At 37.0% G+C, this 25055-nt stretch overlaps 1 protein-coding gene across 3 annotated transcripts in view; it reads left to right on the top strand.

Annotated features, from left to right (window-relative positions):
• The window catches only part of ptprn2 (protein tyrosine phosphatase receptor type N2), a 146234-nt gene that overhangs the window by 87889 nt on the left and 33290 nt on the right, over window positions 1-25055 (top strand). For all 3 annotated transcript variants that reach the window (XM_056746981.1, XM_056746967.1, XM_056746975.1), the window contains one exon: window positions 22091-22306. In XM_056746981.1, the coding sequence (XP_056602959.1) occupies window positions 22091-22306 (216 nt within the window). The remainder of the gene's footprint in view (window positions 1-22090; window positions 22307-25055) is intronic.

Genomic DNA, 25055 nt, shown 5'->3' with positions numbered 1-25055 from the left:
GAGGTAGAAAAAATTAAAGAAACAAATCAAACATAAAGGATAAGTCAGGGGGAAAAGGATATTAATAGGAAAAGCATGGAAAGAAAAGAATAGAAAAGGCTTCCCATGGGGGCCAATCAAGTCTTAGGATTCTTCTGCTTTCACCTCATGCATGACTGAAATGCTTTTCTCTCAATCTCTCTCTCTCTATCGCAACATTTCTCCTAAAGTAAGGACAGAATCGCTTAGAAATCCGATATGACAGTAGATGTGACTGTTAAATGTCAGAGAGATAAGGAGGGAGGATCGATAGGCCTTCCACAGGTCGTACCTCCATGTGGGCACATGCAACATTTAATATGAAGACATGATTATTTGATGTGATGTTTGAATGTCACACTGTATGTGCATGAAGAACTTCAGTCTTGTACTAGTGTACTAGGTAGGCTACTGGAAAAGCAAGGTGCATTTTGTGTTTTTTCCTCCAGGCATAGTTTTATATAGGTATATTGTTTTGAGCACACAAACACTTTAGAAAGAGACTGTAAAATGTTATATCATATTAATATATTGGATATGTGTGAAATAGAGAGGAGAGTGCAAGGGTTGGATGGTGAGAGAGACAAGAAGAGTTTGAGTTGGAAGCAGGCACGAGGGGGAGAGGGGAGATTTTTTTTCTTCCGTTGATAGTTGATAAATGTGTTGATTAATGTTTTAATGAACTCATTTGCTGGCCAGTATATCATATCCTTCTCTCTGTAAAAAGATGAACCTCTTTATAGCTCCCTCCCTGATTAAAGGACAGAGAAAGAGAGAGAGATGGGGGAGAAAGACTGTGTGAGGAAACACAGAGTTACATACACATTTTTTTTTTTGAAAAGGGAATGAAAAAATAGGAAGGGATGAAGATTGTATGATAGAGAAAGTGAAAAAGGAATAGGAAAAGCCCAACCTTTTTTCCTCCTCCGATCACTGCCAGGGGTCACGGAGGGCATACAACACCTGGTGATATCACCCGCCCCCAGACCACCTGTATGTCAGCTGGCCCAGTTGTCATAGCGACAGTGACTGCCACCCCACGTCAGCTATGATGGGGGTTTCCATAGCGACTAAATCCTAGACAGTCGACGTTAGCTGCACCGGCCTATCGGTAACTCGGTAACACTCCTTTCCTAGCAGTTGGTGGGAAGAGTGGGAGAAATCCAGGTGTAGAGATGTGATGAAAGAGATTTAAAAAGTATTGTCCAAAAAAGAGCCCTGTCCATCAACAGCCAAAACCGGCATGCATTTTGTGTCGCTCTGTGGAGATTTCATTCAAATACCTTAGGATGATACTTTTGCTCATGTGGTGTGTTGGATTACCACAAAAGGGTTAAAAAATAAAAAAGCTTTGTGCTTTTGTAAGTTGATAAAACAGAATGTTCCGAACTGTTGATGAATATGTCACAACATTTTTTTTAAATACATTTATTTAAAAAACAGGCCTTAAGTGTGTACAAATAATAAAAACAACTCTGACTGCTTCAGGTGAGAAAAGTTGACATTTAGTAGAATCAGTGTGTTCCAGATCCTGTGACATGAATCGAAGAGAGAGATCGTCTTATAATGAGTTTTAGATGGGTCAAAGTTGAATTTTTTAAGTAGTGAATGTTATACAAGCTGCTTTGAATCTGATGCAACATTGAATGCAGTGGTCATGACATTGTTGATGATAGACGGAATCTAAGAGTCGCAGGAGAGGAAGAGAAAGTGAAATACCTTGACTATAAGGGGTATGGTGGTAGTTTGATCGGCAGGCGAGCAGTTCTGGATGAGATGAGTTGTGATGGATACAAGAGCAGGTAGACGAAAGATTGTGGTTGAAATTTTGAATGAGCCACTGCTATTCACCACTTTAATGTCAAATTAGCAGGAAACGAACGCTGTCAAAAGGTCCAACTGACTGAGTTTGTGAATAAATGTGCACATTTCTGAGGAATTGTTCACGCATGGTAGCAGCCATTAGCAGCTGAATTCTCCAAGCACCACTTCAACCGATAATGCGGGAAAGCAGAAAATCATCAATGACAGGTACCAATCTCAACAACGATTTCTTCATGTTTGCGCTCGTGTGTGTCTGTATCTGTGTGAGTGAGAGAAAGGGAGAAAGAAAAAAGAGGGACCACGGTATCTTTGTGTATGTACTTTTATTGAGAAAATGATGTGTGTTCATGCTTGTTTTTAATAGAATGGTCTTGGTAAGATGCTTGTAAACTCTGCTTATTTACTTTCAGTTATTTCACCTTAATTTAACTATGTAGGCTATTTAAATGCTAATTTTATGTTGTGGGAGCTTGGCTGGTGACAAGGGATACTCTAATCATAAATACAATAACAAACAGAAAAAGTGGAAAGAACGAAATCCGGAGCAAAATGAACATAAAACGTCTGTAATTAAAAGGACTTACAGCTATTGTAAAGTGCATCAAATCTTGCATATATAGGGATATGTATTCTGTTTTAGGTGCACATGCTACAGTAGCTTTTCAAAGAAACATCACAGATGACAAAAAAAAGTATGTAGTTCGTATATATCCAAGACTTTCCTGAATTGAGCAAAACCTCTGATATCCTCCCGTTCTCTCTCTCCCAGCCCCCACCCCACAAGAGAATTGAATTTGATGCACTGAAATAAACATTAGCATATGATACTACGGCATGTCATAGAGTGGAATCTGTTGTCAAGACTGAGCATGCAGGTGTAAGAATAGGAAGTGCCCATTCTCAGATGCTATTCTCAACCAGGCCTTCCTTGCTTGTCTCTGCCTGCTGAAGTGTTGGACTACATGTGAACATTTCAGGAAACAAAAAGTTGAAGTCAGCGTGAAACAGGTTGCAATGGTTTTCCTTCCGTATTGTGACATATATTTGAGTGAAATGATTTCATGGATAGAAAAAAGTGTAAGGCTGGAAACTGACCTCTGATTACTATGCTTACCATTGTATGTAAGAGGACAGGCTTTTACACCTATCTTTAACATGTATTTCAATTTATTTTCGTGGTAAAAAGGTTAGCATGGTATATACTGTAAAAGCATGAAAAAACAATATTATAGAAAATAATTGCTGTATAGGCATACATACAGAATTTTTGTTGAAACCGTTTTAGATAAGTTTTGGAGTGAAATTTCTAAACACAGATAGCAGTTAATATAACAGATCTATAGTTGGTGTTTAAGCTGATCTTTTAGTGCAGCAGTTGAGAAGTCTTTTGGGAGACACGTTGGTGTTTCTGTTGTGATTTGTAAATGAGGTTTCCGTAACATTCCCTGTTCACACTTACACTCATTAAGAAGCTTTTCAGAGCCGCACGTGTATCAGATATTTTACAGTGTCACGAATACTCTGAATACCAACCTAGGTTCACTATCGGCAAGCTGGAGTGAAATCAACGGCAGGCGAAGCACATGCAGTTAATTGTTATATTAATTCCAAAATGTATATTTTTGGTTTAGTTTATGAAAATGTTTAAGCCCAGTTCAAGTACCTACGACAAACTACATAGTATTCCTTATAATAAAGTTTGGTTATAGCTCATACAGTTGGCGCACAGCAGGTGCTGATCTAGGAAATTGTGCTGCACAATGTCATTTAAATCTTTTAACAGTCTGTGTGCATTCAATGTTGTATGCCATTTACCAACCTAACTTTGAAACTAAACATGAGAAAATCACTAGAAAACAGAGATAAGAGGCTCAATGTGGCACCACAAAATCTGCCTGTAAAAGATGTTTTGAAGCATCACAACCAATTCAAGAATTGAAAGAACAACGGGTATATTCTTGATAATATTATTAGCCTTCAAATGTACAGTAAAGAGGGTTGTATACAAGACGCAATGCGCCGCGCAACATCCCGTCTAGAACAGCTCACAGGTATCACACAATGGACACAATCTACTCTTGGTGCAAATTGGATTATTAGGAACACCTGTTCAATTTTTCATTAATGCAATTATGGTGGTGGTGTAATGGTGTGGGGGGTGTTTTCTTGGCACACTTTAGGCCCCTTAGTGCCAACTGGGAATCGTTTAAATTCCACGGCCTACCTGAGCATTGTTTCTGACCATGTCCATCCCTTTATGTCTATCCCTTTTTCGTACATCCCACAAATCTCCATCAACTGCAAGATGCTATCCTGTCAATATGGGCCAACATTTCTAAAGAATGCTTTCAGCACCTTGTTGAATCAATGCCACATAGAATTAAGGCAGTTCTGAAGGCGAAAGGGGGTCAAACACAGTATTAGTATGATGTTCCTAATAATCCTTTAGGTGAGTGTATTTTCACACTATTTTTACTAAACAATATGTGGAATTGGAGCATTATTTAATCAACAGGCTTCATATCATGTTTGTAAATCCGCTATTTTTATTTTGTGCCTGCTATTAACGTGGTAAAATTGAGTAACAAATAAGGTTTTTGTGTTAATGCACATTTTTTTCCATTATTCCCAAACAGATAAATATACTGTATCTTGAAGTCTCTATGATTAAGTTTATTTGTACAAAAAACATCATTTTGACAGATTCGTCTACATGTATGTGTGTGGCCCTCTGTGGTGCGGCAGGGTTTTGAGCAGAGTCCAGCTCAGTAGCGGAGCGCCACCACCAGACACCACATGACACAGCTGGTGTGTTTGGTTTGTTAACATTAGTAAAGTACAGTATTAACAACTTTAAATACTTCCACAACATTATCTCATCTTAGTCAAGATATTACAACTCTTATCAAACAATTTGTTTGATCACCATTTCTTATACAGGTACAGGCCCTATTCAGTTCATTATGCTTTTTCCTCAAAAATAGAATTGTTATTTAAAAATGATTCTAATGTTACAGGGAACAGATAACAAACACTGAATAATTATATTGAGATCAATTTGTTGATACGGCACAATGATTACCAAGTAGAAAATTAAACAGCACACCATGTCAAAAAGGTTGCCGACCCCCCCTGCCCTAGACATTCACACAACATTGTAGACGTGTGTGACGTGTGAGTGTAAATTATAATAAAAATAATATTCTGTGTCGTTCATCGATACATTGTATTGTGATGGTGTTCTTCAGAAACATTTGATTTTAAAATCTTTAAAACGCGAATGCATGGACAGATAAAATGTGTACCATGAGCACACTATAAGTCACATTATATAAAAGCATCTGCCAAATGCATGAATGAAATGAAATGTAAATGCGGTATATGTCAAAGAAATATTCGATACATTCCACTGTGTTCCACAGCCTCATTAGAATGACCTTGAAGGTATTAATCCGCCAGATAGGACGGAACAGATAAATCAGGATCACCATGGCAACACAAATATTTGTTATTCTGGAGGCCAACATATATGGCCTTCGTGTCCGTTGCACGGTGGCACAAATGAAGATCCACTTTAGCCCTAATGGTGGCTTTCAGCTGTGGCTCTGCCGACGCTGCACTATAATGTGGAGATTCATCTGTGGTTAGATCGAACATCAGTTTGCTGTGTACACTATTCTGTGTGTGAGGATGATCACGACTGCAGAGATTAAAGCTTGCCTTAAAGATCACCTCAATCTAATCGTTGTATGATCAGATTATTATTGATTCAGTAACAGAAGGTCAAAAGAATACACAATAGGCCTCTGTGGGTTTCTATTGTGCAAGGAGAGTGTGTCAGTATTTATATGGGTGTTTTTTTATTGTGTTGTGTGCGATTATTGAAGTTTTCAACAAGAAATAATTGAATAACTTTTGGTAATTATTGTTGACCATTTTGGGGTGTCTCTTTAATATATGTGTTTGTATCTTTTGTCATAAAAATATAAACATAGGTCCTTCCAAGGCTTCTTCCCCATCCACTTGAAAATCATAGGGAGGTTTTCCACTCCCAGCTGGCTTGATCACTGGGTGAAGACATTTTTTTGGAAATTTTGGAACAGTATGTAATGTGAAAAGTGCTCTTCAAATGAAAGGCATTCTACAAGCTTGTTTTCCCAATCCTGTCAATCACAAGGCAAGAATATAAAAACAACTGCTTGTGTTGATAACTCTTCTCTCACCGTCACACCAACTTCACCTCTAGTTCTATTCATTTATTTTACAGTACATAATAAATATTGAATGATATTTAGTGAATGACAAATAGATTTCATTAAATGGAAACAATTTATGGAGGGGGTGAGAACATCACTTTGAGTCAAGCTTCATGCTCAAGCCAAAATATGTTTAGCTTTGATTTCAAGGTCTACAATCTGAATCCAATGTGCAAATTTATAAAATTGAAAAATGAAAAAAAATATGATGGCCATATGTCATTATTATTTAAATACATTATAATCTATTTCTACTTTACTGTTCCAGCTCTTAAATGTTGAAGATGCGAATGCAAGTGCAGTCCGTGTGATGCTTCCGTTGAGTGGACTCTTAATGTTTTTTCTAGGTTGCTGTTCCAGACAAATTGATCATGATTCATGACATCACACTTCGCCAGAGTGGACTTTACAGAGTTGCGCTGTCCACTTTCAGCTGGTCTGGGCATACTTTGGTTTTGTGAGTCAGTCTGGAGATATTCTTTAACTCTTATATGCAAAGCCATGATAATTCTGCCTAAGACATCAAAGCAAATGATGTTGTCCTCCTAATGCAGGGGAAAGAGGGAATAACACAATAGGGAAAAATGAAATGAAATCAAGATCAAGAGTGCTGCACACAACTTCAAAGCTTAACCCTGTGTCGTGTCTGTCTACTTTTTTCTCTCTCTGTGTCCTTATTTCTAAAGGTCTTTCAGCGGTCGGGAGATGAAAATCATTACTCTTTACTGGATTTATAGATCCTGTTGCATATATATATATATATATATATATATATATATATATATTTGGCAATAAATGAGGCATGTTGACATGATATTTTGATTTTATAATATTTTTCTATTCATATATTTATAATTGTATGTTTATTGTGTGTAGTATTAACACAATATCAACAATTGCCTCTACTGGCATAGGCTCAAGAAATAAAATATATATATACTTTTACTTTATTTTACAATTTATTGTTTATTTTGTGTCCTAGCCGAATCCTTGGCTAAAGCATTTACTACCTGTGTTTTATTCTGTAGCATTGCAGATTAAGGGTCAACAAATCCTTCTTCCTCTCTTCAAAGTGCTTTGCTATTATTTGCAACATTAGCAGACGTCATATCCTCCACACTTGCAACAGATGGAGGGCATCCTAACTTCTTGTGCAAAACAGCTGTGTGTTAATGAGTTGCTGGCGTGCTAATGTGGTGTACACTATTCTGATCGTGTCAACCTGAGGGATAAAGGTGTCCATATGCGAGTGTTTTCTGTCAGAGCCGGGGTGTAGGCTATTCACTTAATTTATTAAGTAGCATTTTAAATAAGATCTCTTGGTGGAGCCCCCTATAACAGTTTCAGCATGCACGTCGACCATTTATAAAACCCATGCTATGAGCAAGCCCAGTCTGCCTGCTTTTAAAGTTACTTAAATGCCAGTAGTCACTGTGTAGGATCCCTGTGTGAAATGTCATTGCGGAGCAGCCACCACAGAGCAAACCTCGCTCAGCCTGACTTTCTCTCTCCTCTTTCACTGGAGTAAGGGCTCCAGAGGACGGATAAAAGAGACGGGCATGCGACTCCGGCAACCTTTTACCGTGGTCTGACCTTTTGGTCAGGGAAAGAGCGTTTGATGCAGGTCTGCACAGGCACCCCCCCACCAATCAACCCCCGAAGCAGCTCTCCAAAGCCTTCTGAGAGGATTTCATTTATGAGTGCTGAAAAGCAAATAGCGTGTGAAGTGTAGGCACCTACATCCATCCCTCATTACGCCTCCCTTCCTGCCTTTTCCCTTTTAGAAGGTGACGGGTGTTTATCAGAGGGGGCTGGTTGGCCTTAAGCTGACAGGATTCAATTTTTTTTGACCCTCCACCAAACAGCCATTTTACATCATCTCTCTCTGACATACTGTAAGAGACTGTTGGTGTTATGAAAATTGCAGCCTCTATTTTAAAACATGAATTTAAAGTAAAGTAAGTGGTGCGGTTGTCATACCACTACTGTATGGCTAGTGTGACAACAAGTGCTTCAAACGAAACATTCCTCCCACATACAGTTTTTCTTTGAGTGTAAGTGGCGCTTTGTAATCGATAAACGATTGTTTCCTTATTGATTCTAATCTCTTAAACACCTTTCTGCTTTCTTTTCTGCCATTTGTAATTTACTGTCCTTTTCGATCCAAAGCAGTGAAATGAAACTGATAACTTCTAGTCATCAGAGAGTCGATGATTCATTAAATACCATATGTTGGTCTAGCCTACATTTCTTCCCAACTCTGCACATCGTCTCATTTGTGTATGTGTGTATGTTAGGGCTGGTATAGAAAGGCGAGAGCAGAACCGAGACAGACTGAGCCAGCGCCCTCAGGCATTGAGTGAGGGCGGTTCGGGGTCACAGCTGGGTACAATGCTGGGGTTTAAATGTCAGCCTGGCAGGGTCTCCCTCTCAGTGCAATTTTGTGGAACGTGTCGCATGTTAAAGCTCTTGTGGGGTCAGACGCAGAGCAGGTCTGAAGCCCAGTGAATGGGCAACTGCTGTTTCTCACTGCAGGCATCGCTTTGTGAGTCTGTCAGCCTAACACTTTTAGAGACTTTGTGATACAGAGAGTAATAAAACTGCAGTGACCATATTAGACACGACAGTTATATCATAGCGTTTTGTGTAAAACTCATTTCAAAGAGAGTGATTTCAAAGAGAGCTGTCCATGGTACAGAAAACGTCTGCTGCTTGCGTTTTGGCTAGTGCAGCAAAACAAGCCAAGCAGCACATATTAGCGTATTCGCGCCGTAGTACATTAAAATGATTAGACAGGGAAATTATTGTTACTGTTGCTAGTGCAGATGATGGAGGAATTTGAGCATTTTATGTATTCAAATTGTTTGTCTGAAGAATATTTGTCAGGGTGTAAAGAAGATTAAAGATAAACACTAAATATGTCAGTACTTAAACAAGTCTTCTGAATTTGACTCTGTTAATGTCACACACATTTTGAATTGGACCTATTTATGATCAAATACTGTGGTAATTAAAAAAAATATTGTCATTTTCTATATAAAATATGAAAAGATTTTCTTTCTTTTCGTTTTTTTTTTTCAACAAGCAAAATTAATATCTAAACTTAAAATGATCATTTTTTCTTTGCATATACTATGTAATTTACACTCAGCTGAACTTTGCATCTCAACGATTTTGAATCATGTGTATTTCATTATGTTATTGAACACTTCATTTATCACTGGTTTGCTAATTTGTGCTATCAATTTAGTTGAATTCTTTAATATACAAGCCTTTCCTTAAAGTGCCTTATTCTAGACAGTGAGAGCAATCCCTTCGTCTTTCTTATCAAGTTGAATCGGCAATTTCAAATGAGTCACAACCAGGATTTTGCACGTTATGAATAGTTTGTTGCATACATAATAAGATTAATCAGCGACTCTTTATACATCAAATCAGTTTCATTATTTTCATAATTATTACTTTATTATGCATGTTCCTTTTCTTTTTAATCTTGACATGTTAAAATATAGAGGACGCCAACATCACATTTGTTTTTTGCGTATGTCTGGATTGTTGAAGGCATATCTATACCTTTGCTACTATAATGCAGGTCTGTCCCATTCATGGTTTCATGAATGATTGACGATGTGTTTTTCTGCACAGTGTGCGTTTTATTATGTTTTTTCATCTTGAATGAAGTGCTAAAAGAAATGCAGACTTTGTAAACGCTGCAAATCAAGGCTTTTTTAAATGACTAAAAGAAGTGAATGATATAACTAGGTAATCAGATATGTTGTTTATTGTCTATGGATTATCTCAGAATTTCTTATAATGTATACATAGTTATTTTTGTTGATAGTTCAGCCGAAAATGAAAATTCTGTCATCGCTTACTAACCCTCTTGTCATTTCAAACCTGTCTTTTTCTGCAGACCACAAAAGAAGATATTTTGATAACTGTTGATAACTGGCCCCCATTAACTTGCAACTGTTTTTGCGTCCATACAATAGAAGTGAATGAGGGCCAGTGCTGTTCAGTCATCAACTTTCTTCAAAATATCTTCTTTTGTGTTCTGCAGATCGAAGAAAGACAATAAAGTTTGAAATGACAAGATGGTGAGTAAATGATGACAGAATTAAAAAAAAAATGCTATCTCTTGAACAGTCAAAGATTCAGTTTTAATAAAGTTTACCACCACAACCGACACCTGCAGTCAATCTGCCTCGTCTCATATCGTGTCTGGTGGTAGAACCAAACCGAGGAAGAATAACTCCAGACGGTTCCTCATAGCAATTCATGCCAACATACAAGCTGCATGGGCTTCATTACACTTTCACTAGAGCTTGAGTTGTGCTCTGTCTTTTGCCTCAGGGTACAGAGAGAGCGGCTTTCAAGTGAACTTAAGACACCGTTAGCTCTGGCCGAGGTCTGCTGGAGGGAACTGAGGGAGAAACAGAGGCTCCAAAGCATCATTAGCGGTTGTGACACGGTGTAAGATTAGCAGTAATTAAGCGTTGAAATCAGAGTGATTGGCATAGAGTCAGGTCTCAGTGTTTCGGCCTGTCAGGAGGAATTGTGGGGGATGGATCAAGCCTGCCTGGCTTCATTCCACACTCTTGACCATGCCCTGTTCTCCAGACTCAAGGGGAATAAAAAATAGACAGAGCAGGTGATGCATGCGTCCAGCTAGAGATCCCGCTTCCAGAGAAATTCACAGATAGACAGGCACACACACAGAGGATGCTTGTCAAGCTGTGTTGCAGTCATGTTGTCATGGCGATGACTGGGCCGGGGAACATCTTCTCCCACTGGTTGGGCGGTCGCAATGAAGATGCTAATGAAAATTTATGTGACCATTATTTTGTCGTTTTCTTTTTTTATTTCTTTTTTCTGAATTGGCACATTGACTCTTTTCTTGAATGACAATCCTATCCTGCAGTGTTGTATGTGGTTATATATCAGTATAGCTTCTAAATATCAATTTAGCTTCTATATATAATTGAACCAAAACTTATAGCACTAGAATAAAATCAATTGCTAAATAAATAGCATGTTTTGAAACGAAATATGGTCTATTATAAACATTGTAATGAACGATAAATCATTTATAATTGTTTCATTGTTCGGTTTTGGGACCATAAATCACATTTTCCTGATTTCTGATGTATTATTTGGCATGTTTTAAGTATGTGAATTATGAAATTTATAAAACTCAATCTAAATCTCAGTGTCTTTAATTTTTTAAAGACAGAGACAAGATCTTGATCCAAAAAGAAGCCAAGATATGTAAATACTGTAATGACTATACCTATATGGCTTTATCACTTTTAATGAAATCTATTTAAATGCATTGAAATATAAAATCTATAAAGAACTTCTAAGTGTTGACATATGTCATCTAACATATACGAAGGATGGTTATCAAACTGTATACATTTATATGATCTGTATGCAATGAAAGCTGACATTTATATCCCTCATTGCTATTAATTTTAAATCACCATTTAAAGATGCTTGACATTGTCTTTTATAATCAACATATTTATAATGTACAAAATGTGCTTCAAATCCAAGAGAGTTTAACAAGCATCGTCTGAAAGACGTTTTATTCATATGTTTTGCTGCTGGCACACCTTATGTTTTGACAAATTAGCTCATGCACTCTTATATAATATTGTACATAATACATAATAGTTATAATGCAGCAACTTTTGAATATAGTGTATTTAGCGATTTATCTAACACTTCAAACAAGAATGCTTTGTGGACAATATGATCTATAAAAATGGTTTAAAATGCCGTTTTTGAACAAAAATTTGGTCATAGCCATAATCAAAAGCCATCATTGATCAGAGCCATGTATAATAGATTAAAAGATCTCACCATCATATGAGATTCCTAGACAGATGACTATACAAGAACACTATACATGTATAACTCAGAAAAGCTCATCAAACAGCGCTAAATGGAAACAAATTAAAGTCATGATGTAGGGATGTAGATTTACATGCATGAAACAACAAAGAAAGAAAAAACTATTACTCGAGGGATACTTTTTTTAAAGATGATTTATGACTTTCTGAAGTTATTATCAACAAGGTTTCTAGTCAAGCAGTGGAATGGGGGTAAACTCATAGTCCTTTATTTTTAGCTATTTTTGACCTCACACTGCCTATCATTACAGTCACAGGCTGCTTTTAAAATTGCCCTTAGATCAAGGGAAAACCAAGATGTCATGTGTGAATGAAAGTCCTAATCAGCCGTAATGAGACCGCATACAGGAACTAGGTGGCATGTCTGACTGTGATGTATTAATAGTGAGTAATGATGTCTGCAGTGATGGAGTTACAATAGAAGATCTGTCAGACTTCACAGACATTACATATTGACAACTAATCACAAAACTAGAGCCAGAACTAAAGCTATATTTTTGCTAATAGAAGCGCTAATAGAAATGCAGACTTTGGAAACGTTGCAAATTAAGACTTTTTTTAAATGACTAAAAGAAATTATATTACTGGGTAATCAGATATGTTGTTCATTGCCAAATGGATTGTATCAGAATTTACTTGACTGAATATACAGTTACTTTTGTAGATGTCCTGTTATAGTGAAAATGAAAATTCTGTCATAATTTACATATTATTTCAAACCAGTATGACTTTCTTTTTCTGCAAAACACAAAAGAAGATATTTTGTTTATTGTTGTTAACTGGCCCCCATTCACTTGGATTGGTTTTGTGTCCATACAAAATGAAGTGAATGAGGACCAGTGCTGTTCGTTTATCAACTTTCTTCTAAATATCTTCTTTTGTGTTCTACGGAAGGAAGGAAGTCATAAAGATATGAAATTACAAGAGGGTGAGTAAATTATGACAGAGTTGTCATTTTTGGGTGAACTATAACTTTAAGCTTTTTACAAATTTGCTAATTCTTGAACAGTTAAAGATTCAGTTTCTATAAAGTGTGCGTCCACAACTGACACCTGCAGTCAATCTGACTCGTCTCATATCGTGTCTGGTGGACCAAACGGAGGAAAAATAACTCCAGACGATTCCTTATAGCAATTCAGGCCAACATAGAAGCTGCATGGGCTTCATTACACATTATTTCATATTTTTACATATATTTCTATCGTCATATTTGCACATATAAATGAGACTCAATTATCTCAACTGTTTTTCTGAAAGACCAATTTATATTTGTTATTTTATACCTATAATCATATCTTTTAATGTATTAAAGGGTTCTGCAATGAATGTCTTCTTTGGATATTTAGAAATATTCAACATAAAATCAACATAATGAGCAAAAAACAATGTACCAGCGTCTTATTGTGAGTTGAGGTAGTGCCTTCAGGGCAATACAATTTTCTATATTCTTTTCTTTGATTGAAACCGTAGATGAATTGGGAGCTACAGCCATCCACCCACATTTATTCAAGATCAACAATGACATCACTGTAATCGTACTAATTTTTGGACGTTCAGCTATTGCCTTTAAATGTATAGGGCTTTAAATTGAAGACATCTCATCTGATGAAACATAAATACTTTCTACGAAAAGAACATATCAAAACTTTTCAGACAGATAGTACCAGGGTCACGGGTCTTTGGGAGAAAGGAAAGTAGCAGTCTGTAATTATTGCATCAGCCAGACTATAGTGCTGGCACACGAACATTTAGACAGGGACTGTGCTCCATAAAAAAATGCAACAATAAACTTCTAACCTATCTCTCCTCATGTATATACCATAAAATAAACTTCCCGGGTTTGAAATGCTGTTTTGTTAATTACAGCTTTAAGTTCAAAGTAAGGCACAAATCGGAGATCGTGTCACTCTGTGCGCTGTGTGGGAGTGTGTTATAAACTGAAGGGATTTCCATGCTCCAGATATATAATCTTTAAATGTTTTATGGGATAGATTATAACTGTTTTGTTTATTTCTGTTTGTACAATAATGAAGACATGAACCCTTTTATCCCTACTAGTGCAATATTCATAGTTGCCGTCTAATTAAGCCACATCAGTTTTTTTCTCAATCTGGGCTGTTCACATTTAACATGAACTCAGTGGTTCACATTTCACATCCACACATAAGGAGCAATAGCAAATATATCAGAAAACAGTATCTTGGCACATTCATCATAGCATTCCATGGGATGTTTAAAATGTCAAAATGTGCTGCAATTTCATCATAGATTTCGTCACATTTCATTTTACAATGACTTCCAAATATTTCCTTAAAAGAGCAAGAGGTGCTAATAGAGTCAAACATAGTAACAATGGCTGACGGCCCTAATAGTACACTGCTCCTAATGAAATCCATTACTCTTACTTTAAAGGGAGCCTATCAGAAGTATTGATGTGGGCATTAAGGGAATTCTTTAATTGTGGGCTCCGGCCTGAACAGCTCCAAGTGTGGTAGACTGAACTGTGAGTCAGCACAACAGCTACACAGTGTAACAGTTATTACACAGCTTACCTTGTTTTTATGACTTGGCACAATGTTTTAACTTTTGTTCGATAGATGTTTTCACACCAGGACATGTCAATTCCATGTCACAGGGTGATTTTCTAAAATCTCTGCTTTTGTAATTTCTTAACAGCGCTGCAGTAGTCATAGCTTGGGCTGTTCTAGAATGCATGCACATATATTATTGGGATATCTCCAGCTTGACCACAAGACAGTCGAAAATTCTGAAAACCAATTTTAGGATATTCAGCCTGCTGTTGCAGATTTTAACAGGATGTTGCAACATTTTTTCACACTCTTCATTTTCATGTTTGTTTCTTTGGATTTTCAGTCATGGATAATAATCCCACATTCTGTTTTGAACATTATTAAAAGTGCTATGTACACAAGTAACTGTATGTTCAACATCTCAAGCAGCACAAACATACCTTTAAGATCTCACCCCGTTGAAAAAAAACATGCATATGCCGGTTCGGTATGTTTGTATACTACCTGGTGGTCATCTGCTGGTTTGGAGTGGTCATGTGCTGGTCCATAGCCGGATTAAGATGGTCAAACCAGCTTCGAAACATACCTAACCCAGCATATGCTGTATTTTTCATCAGGGCACTCTCATTTTCCGTTTTTATTCTAAGTAACTGTGCCGGCTCATGGTTTGATTTTCTTTATTTGTTTGCTTTTTCAATGTTATTTTGCAGCTAGCTCAGCTGCGTGTGTTGTGTGTGCTGGGTTTTGATCATGCTGAGTCTGTACACACAAGATGACAAGCGTAGCATTTACCTTGATCGCTAGCTTGTTCATAGCTTTGAACCCCCTGGCATGGGTCTAGCTCTAGCCTAGATTCAGACAATGAGGGAGCTTATTTTAACAAGCTAATCTACGGCAAAGACTGCAGCGACATGGCCGACACATATCTCTCCCTAAATTAGTCCTTTAAGCCTTATATATGTATGAGACATAGCGAGCCAAATGTTAGCGCTCGCCAATTAGTGCTGCAGTGTTCAGAGTGGATTAGAGATGGGTTTGTTTTCCCCCCATCTTCTTCCCTCCACCAAATCTCTTTCATCCATGAAGGAAATGTAAAGTTAATTCACTCTAAAATGCCCTGAAAATGTCACACAACATCCTGATGTTGGCTCATCAATAGTAAATTTGATTCATGTTCAAAAATAGCAAAAAGCTGAAAGTGTTCGAATGAGCTGACGGGCTGGGTGTTTATTAGACATATGTTTATTTTTAACTGTAATCATTTTTGTATATAGGAGTGCTGAGTCAAAAAAATATTGGATTATCTTCTGGCTCCATTAAAGACATGATAGCCCAAGCAGCATGCTTTTTATTAGTTAGTAGTTATGGGTATGAAAAATTCACAAAATTGGTATGGATAAACATTAACTTAAGCATTATCATATTTAAAATTGAATCAAAAATGTATTTCTCTACTGTGGAAACATGCTTCTGAACTTACATTTAAGCTGTCTAGTGTTAACCAGAACAGGTTAGTAAATGACAAAATGTAGCCAAAACGATAGTACAGAATACTGCACAGATATCAGAAGTGTATTTATATAAATTAGGATTTCTGCAGAGCAAGAACATACAGAACATGTTATGACACTTCAGCATCAGACAATGTTCCATAAGATTTTTATTAGCAGTTCGACAAATAGTTTTTAAATTCTGAGTTGGCCTTGTGTAAATCCTATGTTAACTATATGCTTGTCTTGGTAATCTACAGTTAAAACACATGGCTTTACTTGATTAAAGATACAAACAGATGGCTCAGCGTGTCACTGTGGTTGCAGGCACTGTTTACAAGTTACTCAGCCTATGACTGCTCCCTTTATGCAGATGCCTGTTTAACATCACTTTTTTTCTGTTGTCTGTGATCTTAGATTGATCAGTAGAGTTAAGTGAGAACAGTAAATGTTGGTACTGTCGTTTGTCAGTCACTACAAGATTCCCTGCAGCCAGAAGGCGTGCAATGCTTTCTTTATATAGCACTGAGTGGCACCACAACAAGGCACTCTTGGCTTAAATTCTGGTTTGTTCGGCATGGTGTTTTGCTATAATGTCTCTTATGATTACCTTGAACAGTTTAGAGATTTTTTGTCATCTAAACTCCGTTGTTTTCTCCGTTGAAGGCACAAAAGGTTGATGCATCATAAACTGTGAAATCCTGATTCAGGACACACATTGTAATTTTGTAATATCCTAAACACACATATTGTTTACTTCAGCAGCGGTTTGACTAGCTAGTCGATTACCTAAAAGAACATAAAATGAAGAGAAGGCGAGGTTAAAGGTGCGAGTACATCTGGGCACTGCTCAAGCTGAGGTGTGTTAATCTGATATAGAGATCCCGGAACGGGCGAAGCACTTTATTTGTTCCTCTCTCATTTCTGCCAAGTCCAGCTGTCACGTTGTAGGACAAAGAGGGGTACGGAGGGGACATTGGAGGGAGGAGTGCAGCTGAAACCAAAGATAAACTGAAGACCCCTTCCGTGGACTCCTCATCTGCGTTTGACGGGACCCCACCCCCAAGCCCCTCCAGCCAGCAGACACACACACATACAGCCACTTACACCTCACGAGCACATGTTGTATAGCTCTTACACACTCTGCTTTTGCTTTCTCTCTCACACACACAAACACTCAAACAAGATCCCCCCCCCCCACCAACAGTCCCTTCCCTTTTTCCCTCTCTCTATTCTCTTCCATAGACTCCGTAATCCCTCTCTGCTTGCTGCAGCTGTTGCCCTCCTCAAACCAAACAATAGTCTTCCCAAAATGTGTATGAAAAACAAAACAATTTCCTTTCGAGATATATTTCGCACTGGTTTTCCGCCATCGAGACAATCATAGACCTGCAATATACGATCAGGTTTATTTCTTCGAAACCGCGTTTCTTTGCTCATTGCTCATCATCAAAACTAGAAGAATTTATATTTTAACCATAGAGAGTCCGATACAAATGGTGAAAAACGTAAGAGGAAGCTTCAGGAAAATCCAATTCAGCAGGCACAGAAATCCCGAATAGTTGAACTGAGTGACAAGTGCACTGTCCATTCAAGCTACCCGCGCGCTGTGGGCAACATGTGGAGGCATCGCCATAGCAACCAGTGGATGTGACATGTGCTACAGACAGCGCTTCGACTCTCGCTGAATATAAGGAGGGGCTCCGTGAAAAAACCCTCGCTTTTCAGTCGTACATGATCATTCAAAGGACAAGACAGCCCACTGCAGCTTCTAAAAATCTTTGGGAAACGTGACGGACGACTTAGCTCGTTTTTTCCCTCTCTTGCTCAGCCCTCGTTCAAACTCTCTTATTTATTTTTCGCCGCTTCTGTAATAAAAAAACAGTTCTTTTCTATGAACGAAGTGGACGCGAATTGGGAGGCTAAAACATTTATTAGGTTGCGGGATTGCGAGAGGAGGCTGCGGTCGGACATGTGATGGAGAAAGGCGGAATAGGATCTTGCTTCCAGATGAGAAACGCATCCCTCGCGTGCTGTCCGAAAATGGGACTAGGTAACTATCTGACTGGACCGGACTATCAGTTATTTTGGAGCACATGTTTTATGGTGTGAAATATAGGTAACGAGGCTGTGGGCGGCTTTGAAAGCCCCGTTAAGCGTCACCTAAAACTTATGCGCATCCGGATGCATCTGGACTGATAATGAGAGTGACAACGGTCCTGCAATACTTAAATGGCGGTGGGATGTGATGTGACACGTTTTATTTTAAAACTCTTCTTGTAAGAGATGAATCTCTTGTTAGAAACTGTGAAATGCGATGGGCAATGTGGTTTGCAGATCGTTTTGTAATTAATATGGGTCGTGATTCAGTGTAGAAGAGTGGGGTAAGAGCTGTGTAGAGAGTAAGCTATTTTAAACACCGTTCATTTTAGAGGAGTAATCGTTGGGATATGTTTAGCTGTTGTTCATTTAGCCATTACATAGTAAAAATCGATGGCACTGGAATTGGTGTTTAGGGTCCTGCCGAAAATCAAATGACCTAAAATAAAAAAGAATCCATTAAAAAAATACACATGCTTAGACCTGGAGAAAAAACGTACGACATTTAATTGTGCCGCCACATATTTTAGGGACTATTTTAAAGGATATAGACCTACGTATTTTATAGATTTTTGACCAAATATTTTTTATGTAAATGCGTTGATAATTTTTGCAATAATATTCTAAAAACTTTATTGAGTTTACAAACTTAATCGTTAGTATTTTAATTATTTTGAAATACAAGCAAAAGTTAATTGAAGTAAAATGTTTAAAGTGAAGTTTGAGATGCCAGTTAAAGTCATAAAAAATGATATGTATTCACTACTTATTAATTGTGGATATTAGGCCAACAGGAAACCACATACATACATTCAACCAAATGCAGTTTTGTAATTGAACATTGGGTAAATGTATTTTTATTCATTTAATTTACTGGCTGTTACAATCATAGAAATTAAACAAATATCACAAAGAGAAAAATGCAGTACTATAGAAAATATAAAAACTATAAAAATACAGGACAGCTTTTAATATGTCTGATGTCATGAGCATGATTTATCAAAAACAATTTTTTTTGTGTGTTAGCTTTTTAGTTTAGTCTATTTATTTATAGTTTTGTATTGTACAGGTAGATAATAATAAGAGTAAATGTTTTTTTAAGATTGATCCATTATTGTGTGTACAAGTAAAAGGATATTTTGCTGGCCTTGTCTCAACCTTTTACCCATCACAGTCTCCTTCACCCATCCCTTCTTTCAAGATTTAAATCAACCAGGGCATCCAAAATCCATCTGCCTTTGTCCTTCCTCAGATTTCTATTTTCTTCTTGTTTGTCTTCTATCTAGCAGAGTGAAAAAAAAGGAAAAAACTTTTGAAGTAAATACAGATTTATTTATCAAAAATTGCAGTCGCTGACATTTTTCTGGTCATACATTAACCAGTGGTCTTTGTGTTAGGTGTTGCACTGCTTTTGGTGTGTACAGTGGTCATGGGTTTCAGTAGTTTTGTAATCACATATCTACAGATCTAAATGTTGTTAATTCATTGGTCGTTTAATAAAAACTGAAAGTACCCGAAAATAAAAATAAATGATCAGTGTTGCAAAGTAACATCACCTGAAACTTTGGACATTGACCATATCTGATGACACTACATACATATTAATCTAGGAAGACATTTTATCTACCAACATATTTTTCATGCTTGTTCTTTATTGTTTATATTTATTTTGTTTATTTATTTATTGTTTTGAAATTTTCAAGTCCAGCAGCTTTATTCTCATGTCATCATCTCATTATGGGTGTTTTAAACTATTTACTTGACAAGTTTCACTTAAGTTCATTGATTTTTTTATTATTTCTATTTATATACATTTTTTATGTACTTCTTTTTATATAGTTTTAGTATGCATTAAATTAAATATTTCATTCCAAAAATATTTATGATATTTAAAATTTAGATTTATGCTTGCAGAATTTCTTGTATATTCGATTTAAGATTTAAGAGACTTTTGAGAGTTTTTCCAAAAAAAAGCTTGATTTGAACCTGTCTGTCTTCCTTCTCTGGTGAATCAGAAATTTGCAAGTCCAATTTTATTCCCCACTGAAGAGCAAAACCATAAAAGCATGAAGAATTCTGCCATTTTCAGCATTTCTTTTCTTTTGCTTTCTCTTTTTATTATTATGTTTATTTTTTCCGTCTCATGTTTCACAGAAAGTATAATTTTCCAGGTTTTATATTTGCTGAACACTTTAACACAGGTGTTGAATGAAAAGACTGGATTATTTGTATTATATTGGAGCTTTAATTCATTTTGGATTCTTTTATTATTTTTTGAAATTTTTTCTTTTATTATTTTTTGAAATTTCATCTTTACTATAAAAATGTGCATTTTGTATGTTTTCTTTGTCTTCAGAAGAGCAGGTATATTACAGATTGGTGGTTTAAATCGAAGCACACTCCATCTTATTTCATCTTATTATATTAACCCCTAAATGACACAGAAGATTTTTTTTAATATAGTTTTTATCACATTTATTGATCACAGCTTTATATGCATATGATGTAAATTTCTCATATATCTCGTTGAATAAGAGAGTTTATGGTTATTTTTTTATTTATAACAACTACACAAAATGACTCTAGGATTTATAGTTATAATCATCAATAAGATCTTGTGCACTGTAATCTGCATTTGAAATTGGAATAGACCAAGTCATATCAGAACAACATTTTTCAATTTTTCTTTTATATCTTCTCTCCCTTTTATGTCCGTTTTCCAGTCCCTTGCTCAAATGCCTAATGCATGTATTCTATTTAGTTATAATTAATTGCGGACATTATTTAGCCAAGCACAATTTTCTTTTCAGAACCAGGTTTTTATGTTGGAGATCTTTTCATGTAATTCGATTGAGAGCGCTAAGCCTATAGAGAGATGGAGAGAATGAGAGAGGGGGGAGATTCTATTCCAGCTGAATACACCCTCCTCTCCACACACACTCCTTGCAATGTTTGAAGGGTGAAAAGCAAACCATTTCTGCAACAACAAAACCGAACAATCCTTTGAAACTACTAAGCCTCACAATTAGGTCCTGATATTTTTGCAACCTGCAACTTGTATGTCAGAGATTTCTGTATGGAATTCAATTTAACCTAAGCTACATTTAGAGATTCTATGCTTTGGAAATTTGCATTTTGTTATACAAGGTATAACAAGGTAATCATTTAGGTAAAGAGTTTGGAAAGTAAATGTAAATGTAAAGTAGCTTATTAGCTTTCAGGAAAATGTAAAAGAGTTTTTCTGAAAAATCGCTAACAAGACGGCATCTCGCTTGCTTACATAGCTTTTACTTCTGTGATCAGTCAGTTGGTAAGATAGCACTGAATACGAATAGAACCAGATTAAAAAAATCAGAACCCATTCTAAAGACCTCAGTCTATTCAGCCTCACAAGGCATTTGGAAACAATACGCCGCCAATCCTCCAGCAGCTTAGCCCCGGCTGTCAGCCCTCCCCCCGAGGGGCTAACAAGCCTGACAACCCCCTCTACACTGGAACGTTAGTGGGTCTTGGACCTTTTAGGTGCACCCCCATAGCTTAGCCCCTCTCCCATTTTATTAACTTGGAGGTCTGAGCCAATTCCCCAATCCCAACCAAACCCAAGACTTGGAGGCTAATTAGCAACAAGCTGGTACAGTGAGGACTGACCCTAATTGCTCTGTGATGGCATGTTTTAACCTGCCAAGACAAGAGTGGAGCAGGCCTTCACTTACCGAGTGTCAGCCCGAGGTCTATGTATGTGTACGCCTGCATATAGAATGGAAAATAATACAAGTGACTGGACGTTTTAAAGATAGCATGTAAAAAATAATATTGATTTCTGCCATAAACTGGATGTTGTGGTCACATCATGGTCAGTAGGATGATGTCATTGAATGATATGTTGAATATGCAGCATGTTCCTGTGTTTCTTATTCATAATGGTTATCTGTGTTACTTATCTGTTCTGATTCCAGAGGGTCAAGTTGAACCAAATCACAGTTGTCAAACAAAGTCAAGTGGAGCCAAGCAACTTTTTGATTCTGGTGGTGGTCTCCATGGTTTTTATCGTCATGGTATTGGGGATGTCGGGGGCGCTGTACTGCTTGCGCCATCGCTCCCACCATAGGCTGAAGGAAAAGCTTGTCGGTTTGGAAAATGACAATGGTCACGATGCCACAGCGGCCTATCAGGTAAGAGCAAGCTGATTTCTGTCTGTTTCTTTGAAATTTAACCCTGTAGCAGCATCCGTATTAAAATGGATATGTGTAACAATACTTAAATCATTTTATTCATATTTTAATGTTCCCTGGTTTTAAGATGTTTTCAATATCCTGAAAGATTATTTTATCATCCGTTTTTCTATCATGCAGTAAGACAAATCCATAGCAACACAGTCGATGTATGAAATCAGCAGGTGTAATCTTAACTTCTCCAAAATGATTTTAGCTCATTACCAAAAGGTAATGGAATTTATTTATAGCTTCTTTTGCTTAATTATGACCCATTGGAGCAGGCGCAGATGTCCTTTCACGACAGCGGTGTTTAATATGAATCCTAATTGAGGCAGAGCCCTTTTTAGCAGGGAAATGAGTTTGTTGTATGACCTTTCTTTCGTGGCTCCTGGAGGGAGGGCTTGCGGTGAAGGCTTATTGATTTTGTGTTGGGCTCAGCTGTACTCAACGAGACTGGATCGCAGGGTGCAAGCGCTTGGCTTCCTCCCCCGCCTTCAATATTTAATAAACCTTTCACACTTTGTCGAGAGTCTCTTCCGTGAACATTGGCCCTATCAGCACAGCAAAATAAGCCATGTTTGTCAATATTATTAAGGTTCGGTCGCACATTATATTCTGACACCTTTGTTATGTTTTCATTTCAGCTTTTAATTACTTTTCATCGATTTTAATTTGCCTGTGATGTTGTGGTGTATTGTGGGTGCTTTGGGCCCCTCACATCTGCCAGGTTGCTTAGATTTTTTTTAAGTGAATAAGATTAAAGGGGCAGACAGAGCTTTTACTGTGTAGTTGTAAGGGATTTGCAAACTGCTGTAGCTGGAATGAATGCAGGGTTGTGCTCTGGGACTCTTACAGTGAAACATGCTAGAATCAGTTCTGCCGCAATGGTTCTGTAGCAGATCAATACACACACAACCATCAACCCCTTAAACACATAAACAACCTCAAACACACACCATTAAAAAAATGATTTGATCTTTATTACAAATATATTTTTTATTTTTGAAAATATTTCCAATTAATAGCATAAAAACCAAAGTATTTATATGTATATCTGTCTATCTATGCATTGGTGAAAAATGCTATTCATTGAAAATATCATGAAAAAAATCAGTTACCTTCAACTAAATCAATATTTGGTGGGACCACCCTCTAAAATAGCTTTTGTTCCTGCTACACTGTTTTTAAGGTCCAGTAGAAAAATAATTTATGTGGTTGATTTACGTGATTTCTTTCATTTATGAGTTTTATTTTATTTTATAAATCGAGATTACAATTACTTTAACTGTACCTCAAAGGAGGAATAATTTTCCCAGTTCCTCATCACTTTCAAGTCACTCACCTTTTATTGTTGTTTCTCTTTTTCATCATTTTCTAGCCTGTGTTTTTCCGAGCAACTATGGAATTTTTTAACTTTTTTGTTAACTTTAGGATGAATTGCTTTTGTTTTTGAGTGCTGTATTTGAAAGTCGCTTTGCATTTAAGTGACTGCTCAGTAATTGAAATGTAAATGTAATATTTTTAAATGCATGCAAACATTTTTTGCTGGCTGAAATGAACAGAAAGGATTTATCAGGAAGGGGGTCACAGTGTTTATGTGGGCAAATGTTTTTGCAAGTTTTAAAATTTAAGTCAGACTGACTCACAAGGCAAGAAACTGGTAAACATCAGATAGTTATTAATGTTAAGAGAGAAGTCCAGCCTACTGTCTTGTCTGTAGCCCTGTTAAGGGCGCCTTGGCCTCTTTGTCACCCCACCACTTTCATTCCTAGTTTCTCTGACTGGGGGGGCTCTGTTAGTCAGATGAACTAAACTTCCACCTCCACATCCCTTCACTGACCTGCCTGTCAGCATCGCTGTAATCACTTATTTTTTTTAAACTTTGGACATTGCTTTTTGATGGAGGTCACACTGTTGAGACTACAAAAAGTAATTGTCGGTGTCTGATTCATCTTTGGGGATGTAAAAAAAACAGAAAAGAAAAAATATCACCATAAGCTAAAGGTTTCTAACAGTGAAATTGAGTTTAAAGGCAAACTGCTCTTAATGATCTTTATTTAAATTGTTGAGTATTTTAGATGTATAAATTTAAACAAATTGACTTGTTCCACACATAGACTACCCCCTCTTTATAAAACTCTGCCCCCACCCCTCCACAACTCTATGGCAACAAGTCTGATGTTAGCACACCTGATCTTGTAAAATGGGTTTCATGGTGTTTGATTAGCTAAACAAAGTGACAAATTCCTTTTTGCAGCGTACAAGTCTAGAGCTGTCACAGAATGGTATCTTAGCAGTCATATTTCAGCAACATCTGTCGGGTTGTAAGGACATTTTACGTAAAGGACATTTTGTGTTGAATCAGGTTAGCTAGGATCTAATGACAGCTGTATCTCTGTGAAAGTATTCTACACTTCTTAATCACAAATGAAGATCATTTTCAGAATCCAGCTTGTAAAATCATCTGATATTCTCACAGTCAGTGATCCTTATAAAGATAATTTGAAAAAATATCTTCCTTTGATGCAACCATCTCTGTCAAGGAAGATGTAATCAAAGCCATCAAACAGCAAAGGACATTTTTTGTTCTCTTTCTCTCCATGTTTTGTTGGACTTGAGCAGAAAGAAGCTTAGAAATTATAAATTCAAACTGATGCAAGATGGAAAGACGTGATGTCAGTGAAGGCACCATTAGGGGCAAAAGAAG

This window comes from Triplophysa dalaica, chromosome 1 (assembly GCF_015846415.1).
Source record: "Triplophysa dalaica isolate WHDGS20190420 chromosome 1, ASM1584641v1, whole genome shotgun sequence".
Taxonomy (NCBI): domain Eukaryota; kingdom Metazoa; phylum Chordata; class Actinopteri; order Cypriniformes; family Nemacheilidae; genus Triplophysa; species Triplophysa dalaica.
The sequence above is the reverse complement of the archived record's forward strand: the minus strand, read 5'-3'. Positions and strand labels throughout refer to the sequence as shown.